Source organism: Lissotriton vulgaris, chromosome 1_1, assembly GCF_964263255.1.
Source record: "Lissotriton vulgaris chromosome 1_1, aLisVul1.2, whole genome shotgun sequence".
In the NCBI taxonomy this organism is placed as follows: Eukaryota; Metazoa; Chordata; class Amphibia; order Caudata; family Salamandridae; genus Lissotriton; species Lissotriton vulgaris.
Genome location: NC_141685.1, coordinates 1,850,992,379 through 1,851,012,351, shown reverse-complemented (window position 1 = coordinate 1,851,012,351; position 19,973 = coordinate 1,850,992,379). Strand labels below are relative to the sequence as shown.

Here is a 19,973-nt window from a genome sequence, read left to right as displayed (position 1 = left end):
GCCTGCATTTGCAGCCGCGGTGCCCCCGTATTTTTTTTTTTACTGTACCCTAGTGTTTATATCTACATATCGAAATGAGCATGAAAATAGTACCCGCTGTATTGCACCGGAGCTGTTACCGTATACATGGAAGCCGAAACAAGCTAATATAATAAAAAAAAAACGGGGGCTACTCCCTCCACCCCCGCCCCTCCTGGGAAGCCCTCCTTCCCTGCAATGATTTACACACAGGCGAAGAAGGGCTGTGTCTGAGCGCGCTTCGCAGTGCAAGAGGCAGCGACACCACTAGATTGGAATGGCCGGGCTCACGGCGGCGCGCCTGTATTAGCGAAGGGGTCCTCGCTTCTCTACGGAACGCCTAATGCCGGTCCATGGAATCAGCGGGCCGCAGGCTCCCTGGCCGCGGCGGGCCCTGGTTGGGGCAGCTGTTGCTGGGAGAGAAGCGTCGCCGCCGCTCCTGCGACAAGAGAGGACCAGGCTAGCGCTAGCGGCGCAAGCAGGCGCACTGCGCATGCGCACTCCCAGTCGCTGACTATTCCCAGCCAAGGTACCTAGGAAGGGGGAAAATCAGCATTTTATTGAAAGAAGAGGCTACAGGGGGAAAATAACACCCTTGACAGGATATCGAGTGCCAACAGGTAGGAGGAGTACGTGTTATTAGCAAAGATTTCGTGTGTGTGCGTGTGTGCGAGCCTATCCGTTGGTAATACTGTTTATTAAGTTAGGCTTATTTAACATTTTCCTGTACTTGCTTTTGTCAATAAACTGCATAAAGGGCATACACAGACAATGCACCCTCGCTGTGTTCTGCGTATTCCACTGTTCACGTCGCCAGACTATCGCAAGAGAAAAGCAGAGGCTGCTGCATTCCGCACAAAAATGGGAAACACATAGCGAGACATGTTCTTTTGGCAGAAGCAGGCGTTGCACAGACACAACGTACACACATACACGCTAATACCGATGTGTCGCACGCTGCACACCGACGAGAAATGAAATACCACACATTCTAACGTAGAATGACGGAAAGATACAACAGATGTAACGTTCTTTTTATCTTAGCTTGTAACGGATACAAAGTGCTGTGGATACATCTACTTGATGCTGAATGATGTGGTAGACATCGGCGCCTTCCTGATGGTCGAACCCACGATATTTTGCATTCAGTGCATCGAACTGCAAACACAAAGAGCACTGTGCATACATTAGAGCTCTGATTTCATCCGACAGAAATGCTATGATGATCACCATTTCTGCATCTAAGACGTACATATGAGGGATATTGGCCACCAGAATCCTGTTTCACAGGCGACATCAACCTTAACGCGAACGACAGTAATGTTCTTATTTATACGATAGAGATTGTTTTTTCAACCACAGCTGATGCACAGTGGAAATAGCCAGGGCATACTTATGTAAAAAGACAAACATAAACATGCTTCCTAGACCTTAAACGTGAAGTAACAGTATGCATGTGATTGATGTGCCGTGGTAGATCGGGTTAAAACATAAAATCTGCAGGCTTTCTTAGGGTGTGAACCGTATCAACACCGCAGCTGCCTTTGAAAAACACTGTTATACGTTGTACAGCAGGAATACATTTATTAATGGCTCTGATATTTTCAACGACAATGGTTTCTTTTTTAAGGTACGCATGGTTAATTTATGAGTTGCAGATTAATAACGTGCAGTATCATATGAAAGCAAGCAGGGCAATCACAAGTGGTCTGCAAATGGGTTTATTAAATTGTTATTTCATGGAAAAAATACGTTTTTCTTTTCAGCACAATTTTTGTGCGTTTTGTATTATAACTACGTGAACATCGAAGTTAAGCTTAACACCAGTGATAGTGTTTTTGTATACTCAGGTTTTATCCCAAATTAAAATGATGTTTAACCCTTTGTAAACATAATTGACTATTTATCTATTTAAAATTTGACTTTGTTTTTTTTTCAGATCTTTTGACAGCATGTCACATCAAAAGGGAGAGCACGCAGGATGTATTATTAGACACCATAAACACGCTTTGCGTGGATTACATTTTCATTAAAATGTATGGATCTACCGTTTTTTTGCCCTTATATATAGACCATGAGACTTGACTAAAGCAATATCCTAATCATCCATCCATCTATGGCGAACTACAGCCATGCAGCTGACAACATTCTGCAAAACCTCTCTCCTCTGACAGCCTTTCTAAAACTGACTTCACTGGGTTTCATTATAGGAGTCAGCGTGGTGGGTAACCTCCTGATCTCCATTTTGCTAGTGAAAGATAAGACCCTGCACAGAGCTCCTTACTACTTCCTGCTGGATCTTTGCTGCTCGGATATTCTCAGATCTGCAATTTGTTTCCCTTTTGTATTCACCTCTGTGAAAAATGGCTCCACCTGGACGTATGGAACCCTCACTTGCAAGGTGATTGCTTTTCTGGGAGTGCTGTCTTGTTTCCACACTGCTTTTATGCTGTTCTGCATAAGCGTGACCAGGTACCTAGCCATAGCCCACCACCGTTTTTACACCAAACGGCTAACCTTTTGGACTTGTTTGGCAGTAATCTGTATGGTATGGACACTTTCTGTTGCAATGGCCTTCCCCCCAGTGCTAGACGTGGGTACCTATTCCTTCATTCGGGAAGAGGATCAGTGCACTTTTCAGCATCGTTCCTTCAGGGCTAACGATTCTTTAGGATTTATGCTACTTCTTGCCCTCATTCTATTAGCCACGCAGCTTGTCTACCTCAAGCTGATATTTTTTGTTCACGACCGCAGGAAAATGAAGCCAGTCCAGTTTGTAGCAGCAGTAAGCCAGAACTGGACTTTCCACGGTCCGGGAGCAAGTGGGCAAGCAGCTGCTAACTGGCTGGCGGGATTTGGAAGAGGCCCCACGCCACCCACTTTACTGGGGATAAGGCAGAATGCGAACACGACTGGTAGGAGAAGGCTTCTGGTCTTAGATGAATTCAAAATGGAAAAGCGAATAAGTAGGATGTTCTACATCATGACTTTCCTCTTTCTGACCTTGTGGGGCCCTTATTTGGTAGCCTGTTACTGGAGAGTGTTTGCAAGAGGGCCAGTGGTACCAGGCGGATTTCTGACAGCTGCTGTCTGGATGAGTTTTGCCCAAGCTGGAATCAATTCTTTTGTCTGCATTTTCTCCAACCGGGAGCTGAGGCGCTGTTTCAGCACAACCCTTCTTTACTGCAGAAAATCCAGGTTACCAAGGGAACCTTACTGTGTTATATGAGGGAGCCTCCGCAAGCTTTCGCCTTGTGAAACACTACCATTCTCTGCAAAGCACTTGTGGCCTCTAGCCATGTCTTGAGAAGAAAATCAGGAATGGGATGTCGGAGGTTGTATGAATTTGGGCAACATTGTGCAGTATTTTGCAATAGCTCACCAGTAATCCTAATTTAAACCTAAAAGTGTTCCTGCTGGCCAGCGGTGAAGGTTTGTAATTAAGAACAAAGGACTGAAGCACTGCTCTGAATTCTTTGTGGCTGAAAGCTGAATGTGAAGCGTAGAAGGTGTAAGGTAGCAGTGCGCATTGCTATGTGTGATCACTACATGAAAGTGAGATCATCAGAGTTGTTATGAGGTACATGTGCTGATAAAACTGATGTTTGAGGTTTGCCGAATCTTCAAGCATTTGATATGATTTATTGTTTTGCAAAGACTGAACATTGGGAATTTTAAGTACTGTAACCGATTAAGGACAATGCCGTTCATTATTGGGAAACCATAATTACAGAGATCTGTTTGCCTTGTGAGTACATTCTAGGGGAGCATTCCAAAGTCATATTTTTGGTTAAATTATGAGTTTAGTTTTTTGACTATACTTTCTAAGCAGCAGTTTCTTTGACAATGGATTTATTACAACTTACCTGTACTATGTGTTTTTGCTGATTTGGTATACTGTTTATTTGACTTTTATTTAAAGATTAATACCTAGATATCAGTCTAATAGGCAACACATTATCCAGTTTGCAACAGTTTCCGATTTGCATATTGATTCGTTTTGCTAGTACAGAATACATAACATGTTGCCTTAAAGGGGTTATCTAGTTTCTTCCATGTTGTTCAGCCAACCAATGAAGCAAGGACGACTGAATCAGCCACTCTGGTCAGGCATTGGGGAGTGCATGAAAGATCACGTGATGCTCTCTTTCCCTTTACTCCCGTGATTCCCAAAACCAGTATGCACATCACTTGGATGCTCTGTTTTCTAGGTGTGCTGCCCCTCATAGTTTATTCTGAAAAACGCAGGCAGTTGATGTATGTTTATACTTTAAGACAGCTGTCATGGGGAGACCGGCGCCTTAGTATGATATCTTGCACAATTTGTGAAGCATTTATTCTACTGAAGGCACAGTCTTGTTTATACTTTCTGCACATTTTGGTGTATTGATTGTTTTAAATTATTTAAGTTTTAACTTGTAAAGGCATATACTATAATTTCTAGTATTTTAGAAATACACTAGAGTTTGTGAGTCTTTCATTCTTTAAAGATACAGATGTGTGTGAATTTCAATATAAAGTTGCATTTGCCAAAATTTACCTGTGTAGCCTGTTAATTTTCTTGGAATAAAATTTTGCATTTTTCCAGTTATACCACTAACACCTTTCTGTTTTGTCTCGTGCGCTAGTATGAACAAGTGTGAATGCAGACTTTTTGGATTACCGGGTGCATCCAAAAATGCTTGAATAAGTGCATGTGACATCCAATAATATGAATGCAAAGTTGATCATAACCATCTACATATACATTCAGCTTTGTAAGTGAAAGCTTAAGGTGCACTATGACACAATGTATATATTTTAGAACTCTTTATTATCATGTTAGCTGGCATTCAGACCGTGAGTATTTGGTGTGAACAACATAGCTTCTGAAGCTGTTTATGAATTTAAAGATCTGAGCATAGTTCACGAAGTTATGAATAGTTCACTGTATTGGGATGCTGGGTATAAGTGCATATTTTGTTTTATTGGACTTTGTTTTTAAATTCACAGAGTTCTCATTTCTTATGTGCTTAATGTTTTCCTATGGAGACAAAAGCTTGAAGAATTACCGAAATACTGCACAAAAGGGAATCCACAATAACCATACGGGCATAGATCCCCTTTATTCTTATATTTTGTGGTAATCGTACTAAAACACCTTAAGGGTAAATATATCCAGCAGTAGTGGAAAGACAATCATCATGAAAGTGCTGCAATATTGGGTAGTGCAGAATTATGGGGAAGATAATTTAACTCATGGCTCCAGAACTGGCACTGGGTCAGCTGTAAAGGCAGGCAGTTCTACAGTAAGAACTCAGCTTACCAGTGTGGTCCAACGCTTCCAAATTAAATGGGATTTCCACATAGCAGGAATCTATGCTAGAAGGTAATGTTCTGCTGTAAGGTCTGTTTGAGGAAGAGGTTATAGAGATAGACATGTCTAGATTAAAAAACAAAAAAAGGTGAAGAGGAATGGATTGCAGTGAATCACTTGCTCTGTTGGGCCCGTTTAATACTCTAAAGGCAGGGTTAACAGTATTGAAGGGGTTATGCTGTAGAGCATTGATACTCTGAAGGTATGGACCAGTTGCAATTTCATGATTTGTGTGGGGGAGGGGGGTAGTACTCTATGGTACAGGATAGTGTAATATTTCATTTGAGATAAACATTAGGTCACATGCACACATAAACAATCGGGATTCACAACAGGTAGCATTTCACAACAAATGTTAATTAACAATTGTAGTTTCTGGGGCCTTGTTGAGTTGAAGCTTTAATAAGTGGTGTTAATGGATATTTCCTTTCACTAACTTCTGAACTTTGAAAATAATATTTCAGTGGACTAAAATCAGTAAGGAACCACTGTTAAGAGAGGATCTTTTATACTATTACAAATGTATATTAGCCTGTTTCTTTGTAATTGAGCCACATCCAGTTTTGATGTATCCACGTGGATAATTTCTGAATTTTGGAAATAATTTTAGATTTTGTCCTAAACACATAAGATTTGGGCTACAAAGGAAAATAGATCTGGGCATTATTGATATGCATGTGGGATTTGATATCAACACTACTTACGTGGGAGGCCAATTCCCTTACCTAGCCACAGAAATGTACCAGATATGTGACATACCTAGCAGGAGAGATTGGTTTGATGTGATGAGATGAGCCTTTAGCTGGCCTCTTGACACTGGTTTTTCCAAAATATATACTCATTATTAAGTACGGTATGATTAGCTTCTGTGATTTAAGTTATGTTACTGTTCAGAAGTTTAAGGTTGATTGTCAAAAAACCTATGGACTGTATGGTTCCTCCAATTAGAAATCTGTGATATATCTTCCCCATTGAAAGCAAAGATGAATCGCCATGTTTTTTTTAGTATGAACCCAGATTGTAGTTGTGAAATTGTCCATTGGTTTTATGGTGCATACTTAGTTAAGTGAATGAATGTATGACAATGCTACATGTTTGTAGATGAAAAAGATGAAAAAGATTGTTGAATATGAAATATGATGCCACTTCTGAGACTTCAAATAGGTGAAATTGTCACTTTTACCCACTTCTTAACTCAGAATCAAAATGACAATAAACTTAAATCTTATTTACCTTTTTATGCTCCTTTGGAAGGCACTGATAAATAATTGTGGGGCACGCATGCCATTGTGTAAGCTAGTTTCTTTTAGAAAAAGGTGTTTCCAGAAGCCCCATAGCATGACCTTAGAGTAAACCTGACATTAAACTGCAGGGGGTTTATTTTAAACATAGTTCGCTTGCAGGGCAAAAAAGATGAGGCTATAATACTCCAAAAAAGGTGGTGTTTGAAGGTTTGTGTTCGCATGAGTGGTTTATTCAGTATCTTGTATGCAAACTATTTTAATCTGGGAGTTATATAGAGCAGTTTTATTTACACGTATGTGTTTCAGTGGAACCAAAGTCATTCATTTTAGTGAATTGTATTTGAATGTGTATGTTTTTCCATCTTGAGAAACCTTTGAATTTTGAATTGTGATCCATTTTGTATAATACCTATATGTGCTTACATATTATGATGGCTAGATAACAATGCCAAGGATATACTACATCATTTGCATGTAGGTGCCCAATATGCCCCAAAGCTCATAGTGCAAAGCTTGAAGAGAATCCATAGGAAGTGCACCCACAATTTGGAACACCCACCTAATTCATTTAAGAACGGCTCTTGATATTGTTTCCTTCCAAAGAAATACAAAGATCTACCTTTTTACAAGATACCTTAACTAAGTACTTTCAAGATAAATTGCTCTACCTCATGGTACTAAGACCTGATAAATCTTTAGGCTACTACTCTCAAAGTTGGCGAGCCTCAAAGGTGTGATGTGTCGCACTAGCAAATGTTATAGTAGTGATTCTTGATCAAGATGGCATTTGTTTTCTTCCTGCACATCCCATTCCTCCTTCCGTCCTCCTTACCTGTTTGGTAGGTTTACAAAGGCAGTTTTAGTAAGCTAATCATGTGCAAACAGTACATGTTACATGTAAAGAAATCTAATACCAAATGATGAAGTGGTACTAAAGAAAAACAACGTAAATAAAAAAACAAAAAATAGTTTTTTCGTTGCCACTTAAATTATTCAGTTCTGCTGCATAATTTGGCCTTGCGTTTCCTGTGGCCTTGCCTCAGAAATAATTTTAATTTTTAAACTTAAATATTAGGCCAGTTTTGACAATTTCTTAGCAATATAATGCTGTTGGGAATGCAAAGTTACTACCATTTATTCGTAATATATTGCTGTCAGTAATGCAAGGTTACAACCAACAATTTAGAACAACCCCAATGCACAAAAAACTGCAAGGGAAGGGTGGTATCTTCTTTAGTTGATGAGGTTCCATTTTTGCCACCGGCCGTTATTGACATAAGGACAAATCCCAATAAAGTTAGTTTTTTCCCCTGACTCTTCTGGTAATGCGATCCCTTGTAGTTGTATGCAGCAAGGAGAAAGAGGTCAACACTGGTCACTAATAATACTAGCTTTTTGCTGCTCTGATCTTGCATGGTTTTATTCAGAAATACAGGTGGTTTTCCATGAGCCTAGTCGTGGTGAGTTGACCCGTGGTGACACTGTCAATCACCGAATAGAGGACTTGGGTTAAGCCTTTCTCCACTGAGAGCAGAGATCATCCCTGGCACTTTCCTGGAGAGCTGGCGGAAATCCAACTTGCTGTCAAAAGTCTAGTTTGTATTACTGCTTGGGCAGATGGAGAATGTATTATTTTGTAATTCCTCTCCAAGCACCATTTGTTATGGGTGGAAAATGCAATACTTGCTTTGTTGGTAACAAACTGAAATGAGGGCCATAATAACTTCTTTGTCACTAAGCATGGGCGGAAAATCCGTTCCGCTCGCGGATTTTGTGGATTTTCGGTAAATTCGCGATCCGCGAACGCTCGCCAATTTAGCGAAAATCCGCAAATTCTAAGCAGCGGATTTTTTTTTCTTGGTGATACAATTTTGCGGCGTGCGGCGTAAGTTCGCAATTGCGAACATGTAGGTGCGGCGGGCAGCAACAATCTCGCACTCGCGAAATTACAAAATTTGCAATTCTGCACAAGAAATCCACTAGCAAGCAGCATATACCATCTGAAAATGATGATTTTTATCAGAATAACTCCTCAGGTTAACATTTGCCTGCCCTTTTTTGGATTTGAGGCCTTTTGACTTTCTTTGGATCACTTTTGGATTAGAAATCAACTTTCACAAGTAAGTTTGTTTGGGGCATTACATTTGCTGTTCTGCAGGAAAACGAGTTTTGCTAAACTGAAAGCACTCAGCAGGTGCAAAAGTTCAAATTCATCATTAGTAACCATTCCCTGTAGTGCTTCCTGACTGGGGCCCCTCCAGAGTTCAGTTGCAAGTTGCAACAATTGTATGGCCCTGCTCTGACCCTCACAGCCGGATCATAGAATAGCTACAAGTAGGCCACAAAGGTCTTGGAAAAAGAAATTGCACTGCAACTGAAAGCAAATTACAGATAAGGAAGCAGGTGCCAGACTGGAATTTTAAAACAGTGACACATTAATAAATCAACCCCAAATTAATTCATGTCAGTTGAAGCAGGGCAGGTGTGCTTGCTTTTTCCCCCCATAATCTACAGTGATGATGATGAACCAGAGGGTGGCATTGATGTACCAGAGGGTGGCATGGGTGAAACAGAGGGTGGCAGTGTTGAAACAGAGGGTGCTGTGAACCTGTGTGATGAACCAGACGTAGAAACAACATAGTCGCGACCATTGCGTGCGACAAGTAAGTTCGCAATTGCGAACTGGTACAAAATCCTGGCGAACTGGCAGAAACCCTTGCGAACAGTATAAAAACAAAAAATTCCGCAAATTCGCAAGAATTCGCGGATTTTGCGGATTGCGAGTTCGCAAATACGCAAATTCACGAACGCCAGATTCGCAAAATTCGCCCATGCTTAATTGTCACCACACTCTTATACAGGAAAAAAAAAATTCAAGGTCATCAGTGCTGGATTGCTGGGCGTTCAATGAAAAACAATCAAAAAAAATCTTTGCTTAGAATTATTTGGAATTTAAACACTTGCACTTTGAAATCCAGTACTTTGCCACTCCTAACATCACATTAATTCTTTTAATATTTAATTGAGTCCTTAATAATATCCTCTTCTGGGACGTTCCTGGGTTGGTTAGAGGCTTCTTCTTGGTGGTTCTGGGACCTTTATGACTATTCAAGCATCTCTCATAGCTACAGCTCTTGATGCCACATCGGCTAGTGGCCAGGATATGCTCAAACCAGCTCGCTTTAACTCTCAGATTCACCTACCATGTCTTCACGTTGTTTAGCTTGAGAAATCATGTAAGACAAGACCACAAACGGCAAAAAGCCACAATACTGTACTTAAAATGGTAGAATTAGCTTAGTTCTCTTCAGATCTTAAAATGTGACACTTTGAGTTAATGTACCTTAATATGCGACACGCAGGGCAACGAAAGTGTTGCAGGAAATGTGATGCGGTAGCCCTTTACACGCAAGGAGGGTGATGCGTTGAAGATCTGGTGCAAAGAAACAAATATGGCGCTTTCTCCTTGATGCAACACTTTTCCCGGTGATGCGGCGGCATCTGCTGCTACGTCGATTCTCTCCCCTGACGATGCTAGATGCTTTACAAGATGCAAGCTGCGACAGGCCCTGCGACACGTTTTCCAGTGATGCGGCGGCGTATGCTGCGACGTGGATCCTCTCCCATGATGATGCGAGTTGCTTCCACAACTATGCGAGCCGCGATAGGCCCTGAGACACTCATCCCAGTGATACGGCGGCGTCTGCTGCGACGTCAATCCTCTTCTCCGGCGATGAGCCGTGACAGGCCCTGCGACACGCTTCTCGGAGATGTGATGGTGTCTGATGCGATGTCGATCCTCTTATCCAGCGACACGCTTTCCGGTGATGCGGCAGCATCTGCTGCGACGCCGATCCTCTTCTCCGGCGATGCAAAGCGCTTTGTGTTGTGAAGCGGCAGCGGCAGTTCAGCGACACGCTTCCTGTTCTTGAGTCACGCTTCCAGCTCCTTGCGACAAGCAAGTCCTCAAAAAGTTCAGCACAACTGCAGGCACTTCAAGAGAACTCTTGGGGAGCCGGTGGGTGAAGTCTGTTGTCCCTGAGACTTCAGCAGGAGGAAAGCTCTGTTCTCAAGCCCTTGGAGATCCTCACACAAATTGATGACAGTACACACAAAGTTCCTCTCTCCTTTATTTGACAGCCAGGCAACCACTGCCGGCCAATCCCCCAAACAGCACTTCAGGTTAGGGATAGCCTCTCCTCAGTCTCTCTGGTTCCACTTCTCAGCAAAAGGTTTCTTCTTCTTGTCCCAAAAGTGATCTAATTCTCTGGGGTTTGGGACCCCTCTTTTATACACAGTTTCTCTTTGTTCTCTGAAGACAGAGAGGCCTTTGCCTAGTCCAAACCAGTTCTGGTCAGTCCTGGAGCACTCTGTTTACTTGAATCCCTCTTTCCTTTCACAGTGCATGGCAGAGACATCCGATGCACCGCTGGAGGTGGAGCCAACATTGTGGAGGGGAGGCACAGTCCTATTCAGGTCCCAGGTGCAACTCCTCCCTCCCATCTTGATGCAGATCTCTCTATTCACCACTGGGCTGACTCACTCTGTCTCCTGGAATCCCCCAGCCCCTCTCAATCAAACTCCAGACAAGGAATACACAACATAGAAGAGGCAGGCTTGGATAGTTAGACAAGAAAATACCTACTTTCTAAAAGTGGTATTTTCTAACACAGAATGTTAAAACCACTTCACTAAAAGATGTATTTTATCATTCGGAGTTCAGGCATACTAAACTCGAATTTCTAACATGTTCCCTGAGTCAGTTAGGATTATAAGATGTAATAATCAAACTGCCCATTCTGGCCTAGGGGGAATAGGTAGCCTTGCAATAGTGAAAAACGAAAATGGCTGTAATTAGCTATTAGGACATGCCTCACACATCAGGGGTTGTCCTACCTTATACTTACAATGCACCCTGCCCTTGGGCCTACTATAGGGGTGTCTGATATGAAGAAAAGGGAAGGTTTAGTGACTGGCAAGTGGGTGCACTTGCTCAGCCAGCCTGGCAGTACCAGACAGCAAACTGGCTCTGCATTGGCAAGCCTTAGACACACTTTTACAGGCTGCTTCTGTGGGTGGCACAACCAGTTCTGCAAGCCCTCCAGCAGCATTTGGTGTATAAGCCCTTGGCACTCCTGGTGCACTGTACTAGGGTCTGACAGGTAAACTGATTGATTGATTGATAGGCTTTATTTCGATATAAAAATATCATAAAAGCTTGTACAACAAGTATAAAACACAACATTTATAACAATCAGTTCATAATTACACGAAAAAGGAAAAAAGGGAAGGCAGTGTTAAAAACAGTTTAAGACAAGAATTAAATCGACAAAGAAAGCCTTCTTACACAAATCAACCATGGCCAGCACCTCCTAGGGGCACAATAATCCGGACATTCGAAAAGAATGTGGGCTACCGACTCTACTCGAGTGGGACAACGCGCACAGAAGGGGGAACGCTGGAAAGAGTATTTCCATCGGGCAACTAGTTCGCCTACTGGTAGGGTCCCCACTCTGAACTTAAAATACAAGGCACGGTCGAAAGGGATTGAAATCATATCTAAGTAAGGTTCATAAGCCACCACATCTTTAATCCTCAGAAAGGCTACAGTGGAATTACAATGACATGGATCTAAAAATAATTTAGAAGAGACCCAATTCCAATACAATTTCTTAATCGTGGCTTTAGGTGGGGCAGTTCTCTGGGCCCACGCATCACCCAGCCCTAACTCCACTAATAGCCATTTTACATTCCTCAACCATTTGATCCTGGACCAGCCTTCCATGGCCATAACCTCTGATAGCGCTTCTGCATAGGAGGCGAGTTCGGGCACCCGCCACAACCGCGCCCAAAGAAGCAAGGGGCGGAGTAGCGCTTGGTCCTTAATCGATCTGCAACCTAGATCTAATAACACGGGTACTGTAGGAGTACTCATCGGGAGAGCCATCAGATCTTTCAAAAATGTGCTCTCCGATTTTGCAAATACATCAAGGTTGCAAGTACCCCACAACTCCGCCCCGTAGAGGGCAGCACTAACCCCTCTAGCTTTGTATATCTCCATAACTGGGGCTATGGGTTTGCTTGTGGAGGAGCGTTGTTCCTTAAGTAGTACACCACCCACCCTTTTATGACTGAGAAGCAGTTCAGTTCAGTTTTTAACGTCTTTATTTCGATTTTTCATCATAAAAGACACATATATACAAAAAAAATTTTTTTTACATAGTCTACAATAAATACAGCATAGTCATAACGATATAAATATCCAGATACATACAGTAACCAAAACAGAAAAAAAGGAACAAAACCAATCGTTAAAAAAAAAAAAAAAAAAAAAAAGAAAAACAAATGAGGTTAAGATCTCAATTAAACATACATATAAAGACGTCAAGGGAAATGATAAAATCATTTGAGCATATATAAAAGTAGCAGATCGTCAATGCTATTAAATTCATAGACCAAAGAAACAGTCAGGGAACATGGTATACAGGTTGATTAGATCGTGAATTATGAATTGATTGACTTAGACCTTATCAACCAAGCCCACCCGAGGAATTTCGCCAATCCTATAGTTAGCCATTCAGAAGTATTCGTTTTCAAGGTGTACAAGGCTTCACTACTCACTCGGGTGTTTAGTCTAGTACATACAGGTTTCAGCCACTTTTTACGAGGTTCGTGATAGGCAGTACAGACAAATAAAAAATGGCCTAGTGTTTCTTCACAAACGGCACAACAGGGACAGAAGCTTGACTCCAGCCCCTGCCAGCCGCTAGTAAAGGCCCTCAGGGGCAGTGTGCCCACACGGAATTGGTGATATAGTTTCCTATCCAATGTTTTAAGGATTACATCCCAATATACTTCTTTGTTAGGAATTACTTTGTGGAGCAAAAACTGGCCTGTCAAGTTCGCTTTCTCAGAAAGTGCAACATGTTCCGTTTTTACCATGGACCAGAAAAAAACTTTGAATTCATCCTTAGTAGGAAAGGTTTGGGAACCCGGCTCTGACCATAGCAAAGGTAGACCCATTTCAATAAGGGTGTTCTTGATTTGCTTTAACCACGGTATGTTGCCTGCCCCTTGTTGCAGTCTCACATCTTGAAGCTCACGGGCAAACATGGCCAGTTCCGGGGTGGACCATATGCGTCTCCATAAAGCCACCATCCTGTACTGGGCCTGATGTTTAATGGTGTGCATGCCCATATCCATCAGAAGTGGAAGGACTGGTGTTGATGGGGGGAGACTAACTAGGTTACGAAGAAATTTATTCTGTATCCTATCCAGGACAGCCAAGTCCACACAACCCCAAATATCTGCCCCATAGAATATCGCTGAGCTGATTTTAGCACTGTAGATTTTGAGCGCGGGCAGTACTCTTTTAGTCAGGGAGCGCCGCTGCTCTTTTACTAGGCAGCCGGTCAAGCGGGCAAATTTCAGACAGAGTGCCTCCACTTGCTCTTTCCATTTTAACCTGTAATCCAAGGTAACACCAAGATAGGTCATTACATCTACCTGTTCCAGTCTGGACCCATTCATTAGAATATTGCCCCTCAATGGCTTTTTCTTGGTCAAGACCATAAACTTGGTTTTGTTAATATTAATCTCAAGATCATTCAAATTACAAAAATCCATAAATTTGTTTATTGCAACCTGTAAACCCTTCTGCGTTTTGGCCAATATGAGGGTATCGTCTGCGAAAATTAAAAGTGGGAATTTTGTCCCACCCAGTGAAGGAGCATCAGTGGGGGTGTCTGAAAGGAACTTAACCACCTGATTAATGAAGAGCACAAATAGGGTGGGGGCCAGGGCACAACCCTGCCTCACACCACGGGTCACGGGGAAGGATTCGGTAACCTGGCCCTGACGACCCCATCTGACTCTTGCGAAATTACCCTCGTGCATCCTAATGGTAAGATCTAGAAGTGCAGAAGGAACCCCCATCCTTCTCAGTGCAGCCCACATCTTCCCTCTAGGGACCAGATCAAACGCTGATTTGAGGTCCACAAATGCAGCGAAGATCTTCCCATCTCTCAGTAGCACAGTTTTCCAATAGATCATGACAAATCTTAAAATCTGATCAACTGTGCTAATGTGTGCCCTAAACCCAGCCTGCATTGGAGACAGGATATCTTCATCTATCATCCACAAATGAATCTTCCCCAACAACATTCTGGCTATTACTTTTTGAAGGGCGTCGATGAGGCTGATGGGGCGGTAATTTCCCGCATCAGATCTATCCCCTTTTTTATGCACTGGCAAAATCTCGGCCCCTTTCCAGGAGTTTGGGATCCTAGTGCCCCTGGCTATAGCGTTTGCTAAGTTTAATATATACGGGACCCAGTGTTTTTGGTCATATTTGAAGAGGTCCGCGGGGATGCAATCTATGCCGGGGGCTTTGCCATTCTGCACTTGTTTAAGAGCAGAAGTAGCTTCGGTTTCGGTAAAAACAACGTGATCAGATGAGGACAATTCAGGCTGCACACTGGCATCTTCCCTAATGGTAGTAAGGGAGATCCGTTCCGTGTGGCTGAACTGCACCTCATAATGTTTGACCCATTGCTCTGCTGGGACGTGGTTTACCGGACTATGTAATTCCCCCGATTCTCCCCATTTCACAACCTCCCAAAATCTTTGTTGGTTGGATGAGGTACTTGCCTGGTATAAATCCAACCAACGCTGGTCATCCCATTTAGTTTTTGCCTCTTTTAATGCCTTCTTGTAATTCACCCTCGCTATCCTTATGTCCACACATGATTTGGATTTAATGGCACTTAGCAGAGAGCTGTGGGCAATACTACAGGTCTTATCGTACCATTTCAGCCTAGGATGTGCTTGGGCTTTATTACTTCCTCCCTTAACAGGTTTGATAAAAAAAGACTTAATTTTATTAAAAAGGGTCTCATGAATAGTCCCAATTTGGTCGAGTGGAGTACCAGCCTCAAGTATGGGAACCATCTGCTTTGTGGCCGCTGAGACCTCCATGGCAATCCTGCTAATAGTAGCAGTGTTGTCTTGTAGCCCAGCCCATTTTACTCTTCTGCAGTCATTTGTAAGGCCAGCATCTGCAGTTTCAATGTTTGTGGCAGGGTTCATACAGAGACCCCCAGATACTAATAATGATATCACCAGGGGATTATGGTCACTCTCGGATCTACTGACTACTTCCATATCCACCAACATTTTCCAAAACTCTATCTTTAGTAAAAAATAATCAATACGACTTGAGTTTGTGGAGTTATCAAATGTAACTTTTCCCATCGGGTCTGATTTGGTCCTACCATTCACTGCGCGTAAGTCCCATTCAAGACAAAAACCCAACCATTGCATAACTGCCTCCGTGACTTTTTTGATAGGAGCAACAGACAAAGGGGGAATATTCCAGATCTGATCAATTTCCCCATATCCCCCACTATCAAGGTTGGGAAATGGTTCGAAGCAACAGTTAAAATCGCCTGCCACCATGACACAGCTATCCCTGCTAATGTTATTCAATAGAAAGTCAAGTTCAGCTAACACTCCCGCAGGCTTCCCACCTGGTATCCCTCTAGCATATATATTAAACAGAAAAAGGACCTGATTATTGTTGTCTGCTAATTTCAGTGCTAAAATATCATTACCCAAAGTAGGGAGTTCAGTGATGGTGAAGGCTAAGGATTGTCTAATCCAAATGACTAAACCCCCTGACGGGCGGCCCTTCGGTCCTTTACTGGCAGGTTTATAGTAATTAAGAAAGCCAACCCGATAGATAGCTTCTGTTGACCAACTTTCCTGCAGGATGATTACATCATGTAGATCCACAAAGGAACCCCAAGCGGCCTCTGACATTTTCCCTTTCAATCCCGCTATATTCCAAGACAAGACTGCAAGGGTGTATGTTGTTTTCTCTGCCGTATTGGCAGATGGGTTAACAGTGGTCTTATTGTTTTTCTGTCGGGGATTACCTGACAAGAATGTTTCCCTTTTTTCCACCCTCTTAGGGTTTGTGCCAGATATGGAGACAGTTTCTACCCCTGAAACATACACATTTTTTGGAGAGCAAGTTAGTACAGCGCTAGTACTCCCAGTATTCAATTGTTCTACTTCAAGTCAATCCACACCTTCAAGACCGGAGAGGGGGGCAAACCGGTTCGCAAGGTGAGGATAGAACATTGGATAGAGCGGGGTGTCGAAATGAAATCTCCCTCTGGGCCTGTCCCTTCTCGAGTGTTGGAACGGAGTGTGGGATCTATTAGCATGTAAGGCTGGATAAAAGTAATGCAATAGTAAGGTTTGAACGTCCCCAACTCTACCAAATCTTGGTTCCCTGCCGATGTATTCGGCAACCCAGGGCTCTCTAAAACTAACCACCACACAATCCCCCTCAAGGTCTTTCTTACCATAACCTATCCAGTCCACCCTCCTAACGTTAAGTATTTCAGGGTTTAAATTGGGAGGGAGTGGCCGGTTTTTATTAAGCCAAAATGTGACCTTATTATAGAGATCCTTGTGTGTTTCCCTCTTGCCGTGTACAAGTGGAGCCACGCCAGTTAAAACGATTGTATAAGGCACTGACTCCGGTGGAAGGTTCACACACTGTTTTTTTGGGATGGGTTTGGCAATAGGCTGATGAGTGGTGTTTTGGCCCCTGGATGGTGTTGGATTATTCTGAACCTGCTGGTTTTTGGTGGGCTTAGGCCTTGCAGGATTCTCTGTAGGGGCTATTTTTATTTGAGCGGGTCCTGTTTTTAGCGGGGCCTTTGATTTAGAAGCTCCTACTTGTGTGTTGTTACCCCCTGCTTTGTTATTTGTCACAATCATGGGCTTCGGATTGGACGGGACAGGAGGGGACAAACCAGCTTTTGCTAGGCTGGAGAGAATTCTATCAGAAGTCGCTATACTATCCTTCACCAGCAGATCTAAGGTGTCCATTTTTGTGTTTAACAACCTTGTCCTTTCAAAGAGAGGTAAAAGAAGAGATTTGAATAGCAACTCAATTTTAGCCAGAAATATTTCTTCTGTGATGCTAATCATAGTCATAGTCTCACCCCCCCCTTGTTGAGTAGAAGCGTTAATGTTAGGTGGCTGTGGGGGCGAAGCTGAAGCATTTACCACCCCCTCTGTTTGCTCCACCAAATCTGGTGAGGCAACCCTCTTGCGTTTCCCAGGATTCTGGGTCGGTGTCTGCTCTAATAGAGAGGGAGAGTCTGATGGATCATTACTAATGTTAAGTTTTGGTGAGTCTGAGAGACCAGAATTATCCCCGGACTGATCTAAACAAATAGTCCCACTATTTGGTAGATTCTCATGTGCAGTATTAAAAACATTTTCCTGGTTAGTGTTCGAAATCTCCCCGATGTGAATCTCAGGAACAGGTGCCAACATTACATCTACATTGCAATCCGCATTCAACGTGGAAAGTGGGACAGGAGAGACAGCCTCACTTATTTTGCCAAGTGAAGAGCGCTTTCCAGTTATGATATCAAGCGAGAGGCGTTTTTCAACTAAGGCGATCTCCTTCTCTAATATTGCAGTTGAACGTTTAAAAAATTGATCAATTGTACCAGTAAAGGTACCGTTAGAGGTGGAGACCTGGACCTGCCTCTCCTTGCCAGATCTTAGGGTCATTTTTGTTAATCTTTTTGGGGTATAGCAGGCAAAAATATGACCAACCTAAAAAGGTGGGAGAGCCACTCAAGACACAAAGTTAGTCTGTCCAAATAAGGGGACTTTAACAACACTGTTTACACAAAATATAACCATATAAATATAACCAAGGTACAATTAGGAATATTTAAAAAGTCAGGAAGGAAAATGTTAGTAGTGGGGCCCAGCCCAGCCTCCTCCGGCCCCGGACGGCCACAGACGGTCCCGCCCTTGTCCCGGGCTTCTCCCGGCGCCCTCCCGCGCGCTCCCGCGCCGCGGGAGTGTTAGTTCCTATATGTAGGTATCCAAGTAGCTATCGAGAGTGAGGGCGGGGCCGGCAGGGAGAGCAGCCCAGCTGGAGAAGGGCTCGCGGGGACTCCTGGTCCTCGGAGTCCGCCGCTGTGCTCGCAGCCCTGCCGGTTGCTGCTAAGTATGCCCCTTCACAAGAGCAAAGAGAAGAGAAGGGCTGCAGCCGCGATGCGGGACCCGCGCAGCGGGTCCGGCGAGGGGTGGCGGCGTGCAGCACAGACACTGGCTTCCTCGGTTCCTCCCTCGGGTGAGGTGTCCGTCGGTCAGGGTCGGCAATGAAATCCGCCGAGTCCAGGTGAGGCAGCAGTTTAAAATGGACGAGAGTGAGGGCGGGGCCGGCAGGGAGAGCAGCCCAGCTGGAGAAGGGCTCGCGGGGACTCCTGGTCCTCGGAGTCCGCCGCTGTGCTCGCAGCCCTGCCGGTTGCTGCTAAGTATGCCCCTTCACAAGAGCAAAGAGAAGAGAAGGGCTGCAGCCGCGATGCGGGACCCGCGCAGCGGGTCCGGCGAGGGGTGGCGGCGTGCAGCACAGACACTGGCTTCCTCGGTTCCTCCCTCGGGTGAGGTGTCCGTCGGTCAGGGTCGGCAATGAAATGACTGAGAAGCATTTTTTGGATATCTGGGTTCCAACTTAATGTGTCATTAAGGCGTATTCCCAAATAGTCGAACTCGGATACCCTCTCTAATGGAACAGAATTCAAAGCCGGAGGTCGCCCAGATTTTTTAGGCAAATTCATAATCAAGTACTTAGTTTTATCCGTGTTGATTACCAATCCTCTCAATGAACAAAACTCCTGAAAACTATTCAGGAGGTTTCGGAGGCCCATAGGGGACTTTGAGATGAGAAGGGTGTTGTCTGCAAAAAGCAGTGTTGGGATCCGTTTACCCGCCAGGGATGGAGCATCCGAGGGATTCCTTAACAAATGCTCAACCACTCTGTTCACATAAAGAGAGAACAGAGTGGGAGCTAGCACACATCCCTGACGGACGCCCCTTCCCACAGGAATCCTGTCAGTTTTTTCTCCATTCGTACCCCATCGCACCTGCGCAAAATAGCCCTCATGCAATCTCACGAGGAGGGATAGGATATACGGAGGCAACCCCAATTCCAGCAAAACCTTCCATAACTCCTCCCTTGGTACCAGGTCAAAGGCAGTCTTAAGGTCTCTAAAGGCCAAGTACAGACTGCCTTTGCCTAGCACCACCACCTTCCAGTACAAGAGAGCCAGCCTGAAGGCCTGTTCAATAGTCCAGCCAATCATGGAATCACTAATCCTTAAATGAATTTACAATAGGGAACACTTGGACTGTGGCACTGGACAGCAGTGGCAGAGTGCCCAAAGAATCTAACACCAGCAAAAACACATGAGGCAACAGCAAAAATATGGAAGGGAGACCCACGCCAAGGTGCCAGGTCTAACAGTTAAGCATTC

The 19,973-nt window shown here is 43.7% G+C and overlaps 1 protein-coding gene across 1 annotated transcript; it reads left to right on the top strand.

Annotated features, from left to right (window-relative positions):
• Window positions 1-1,990: 1,990 nt before the first annotated feature.
• Window positions 1,991-4,609, top strand: GPR85 (G protein-coupled receptor 85). The gene has a single exon (XM_086919339.1). The coding sequence runs from the start codon at window positions 2,135-2,137 to the stop codon at window positions 3,245-3,247; it is 1,113 nt and encodes a 370-aa protein (XP_086775465.1). The 5' UTR covers window positions 1,991-2,134; the 3' UTR covers window positions 3,248-4,609.
• The last annotated feature ends 15,364 nt before the right edge of the window (window positions 4,610-19,973 follow it).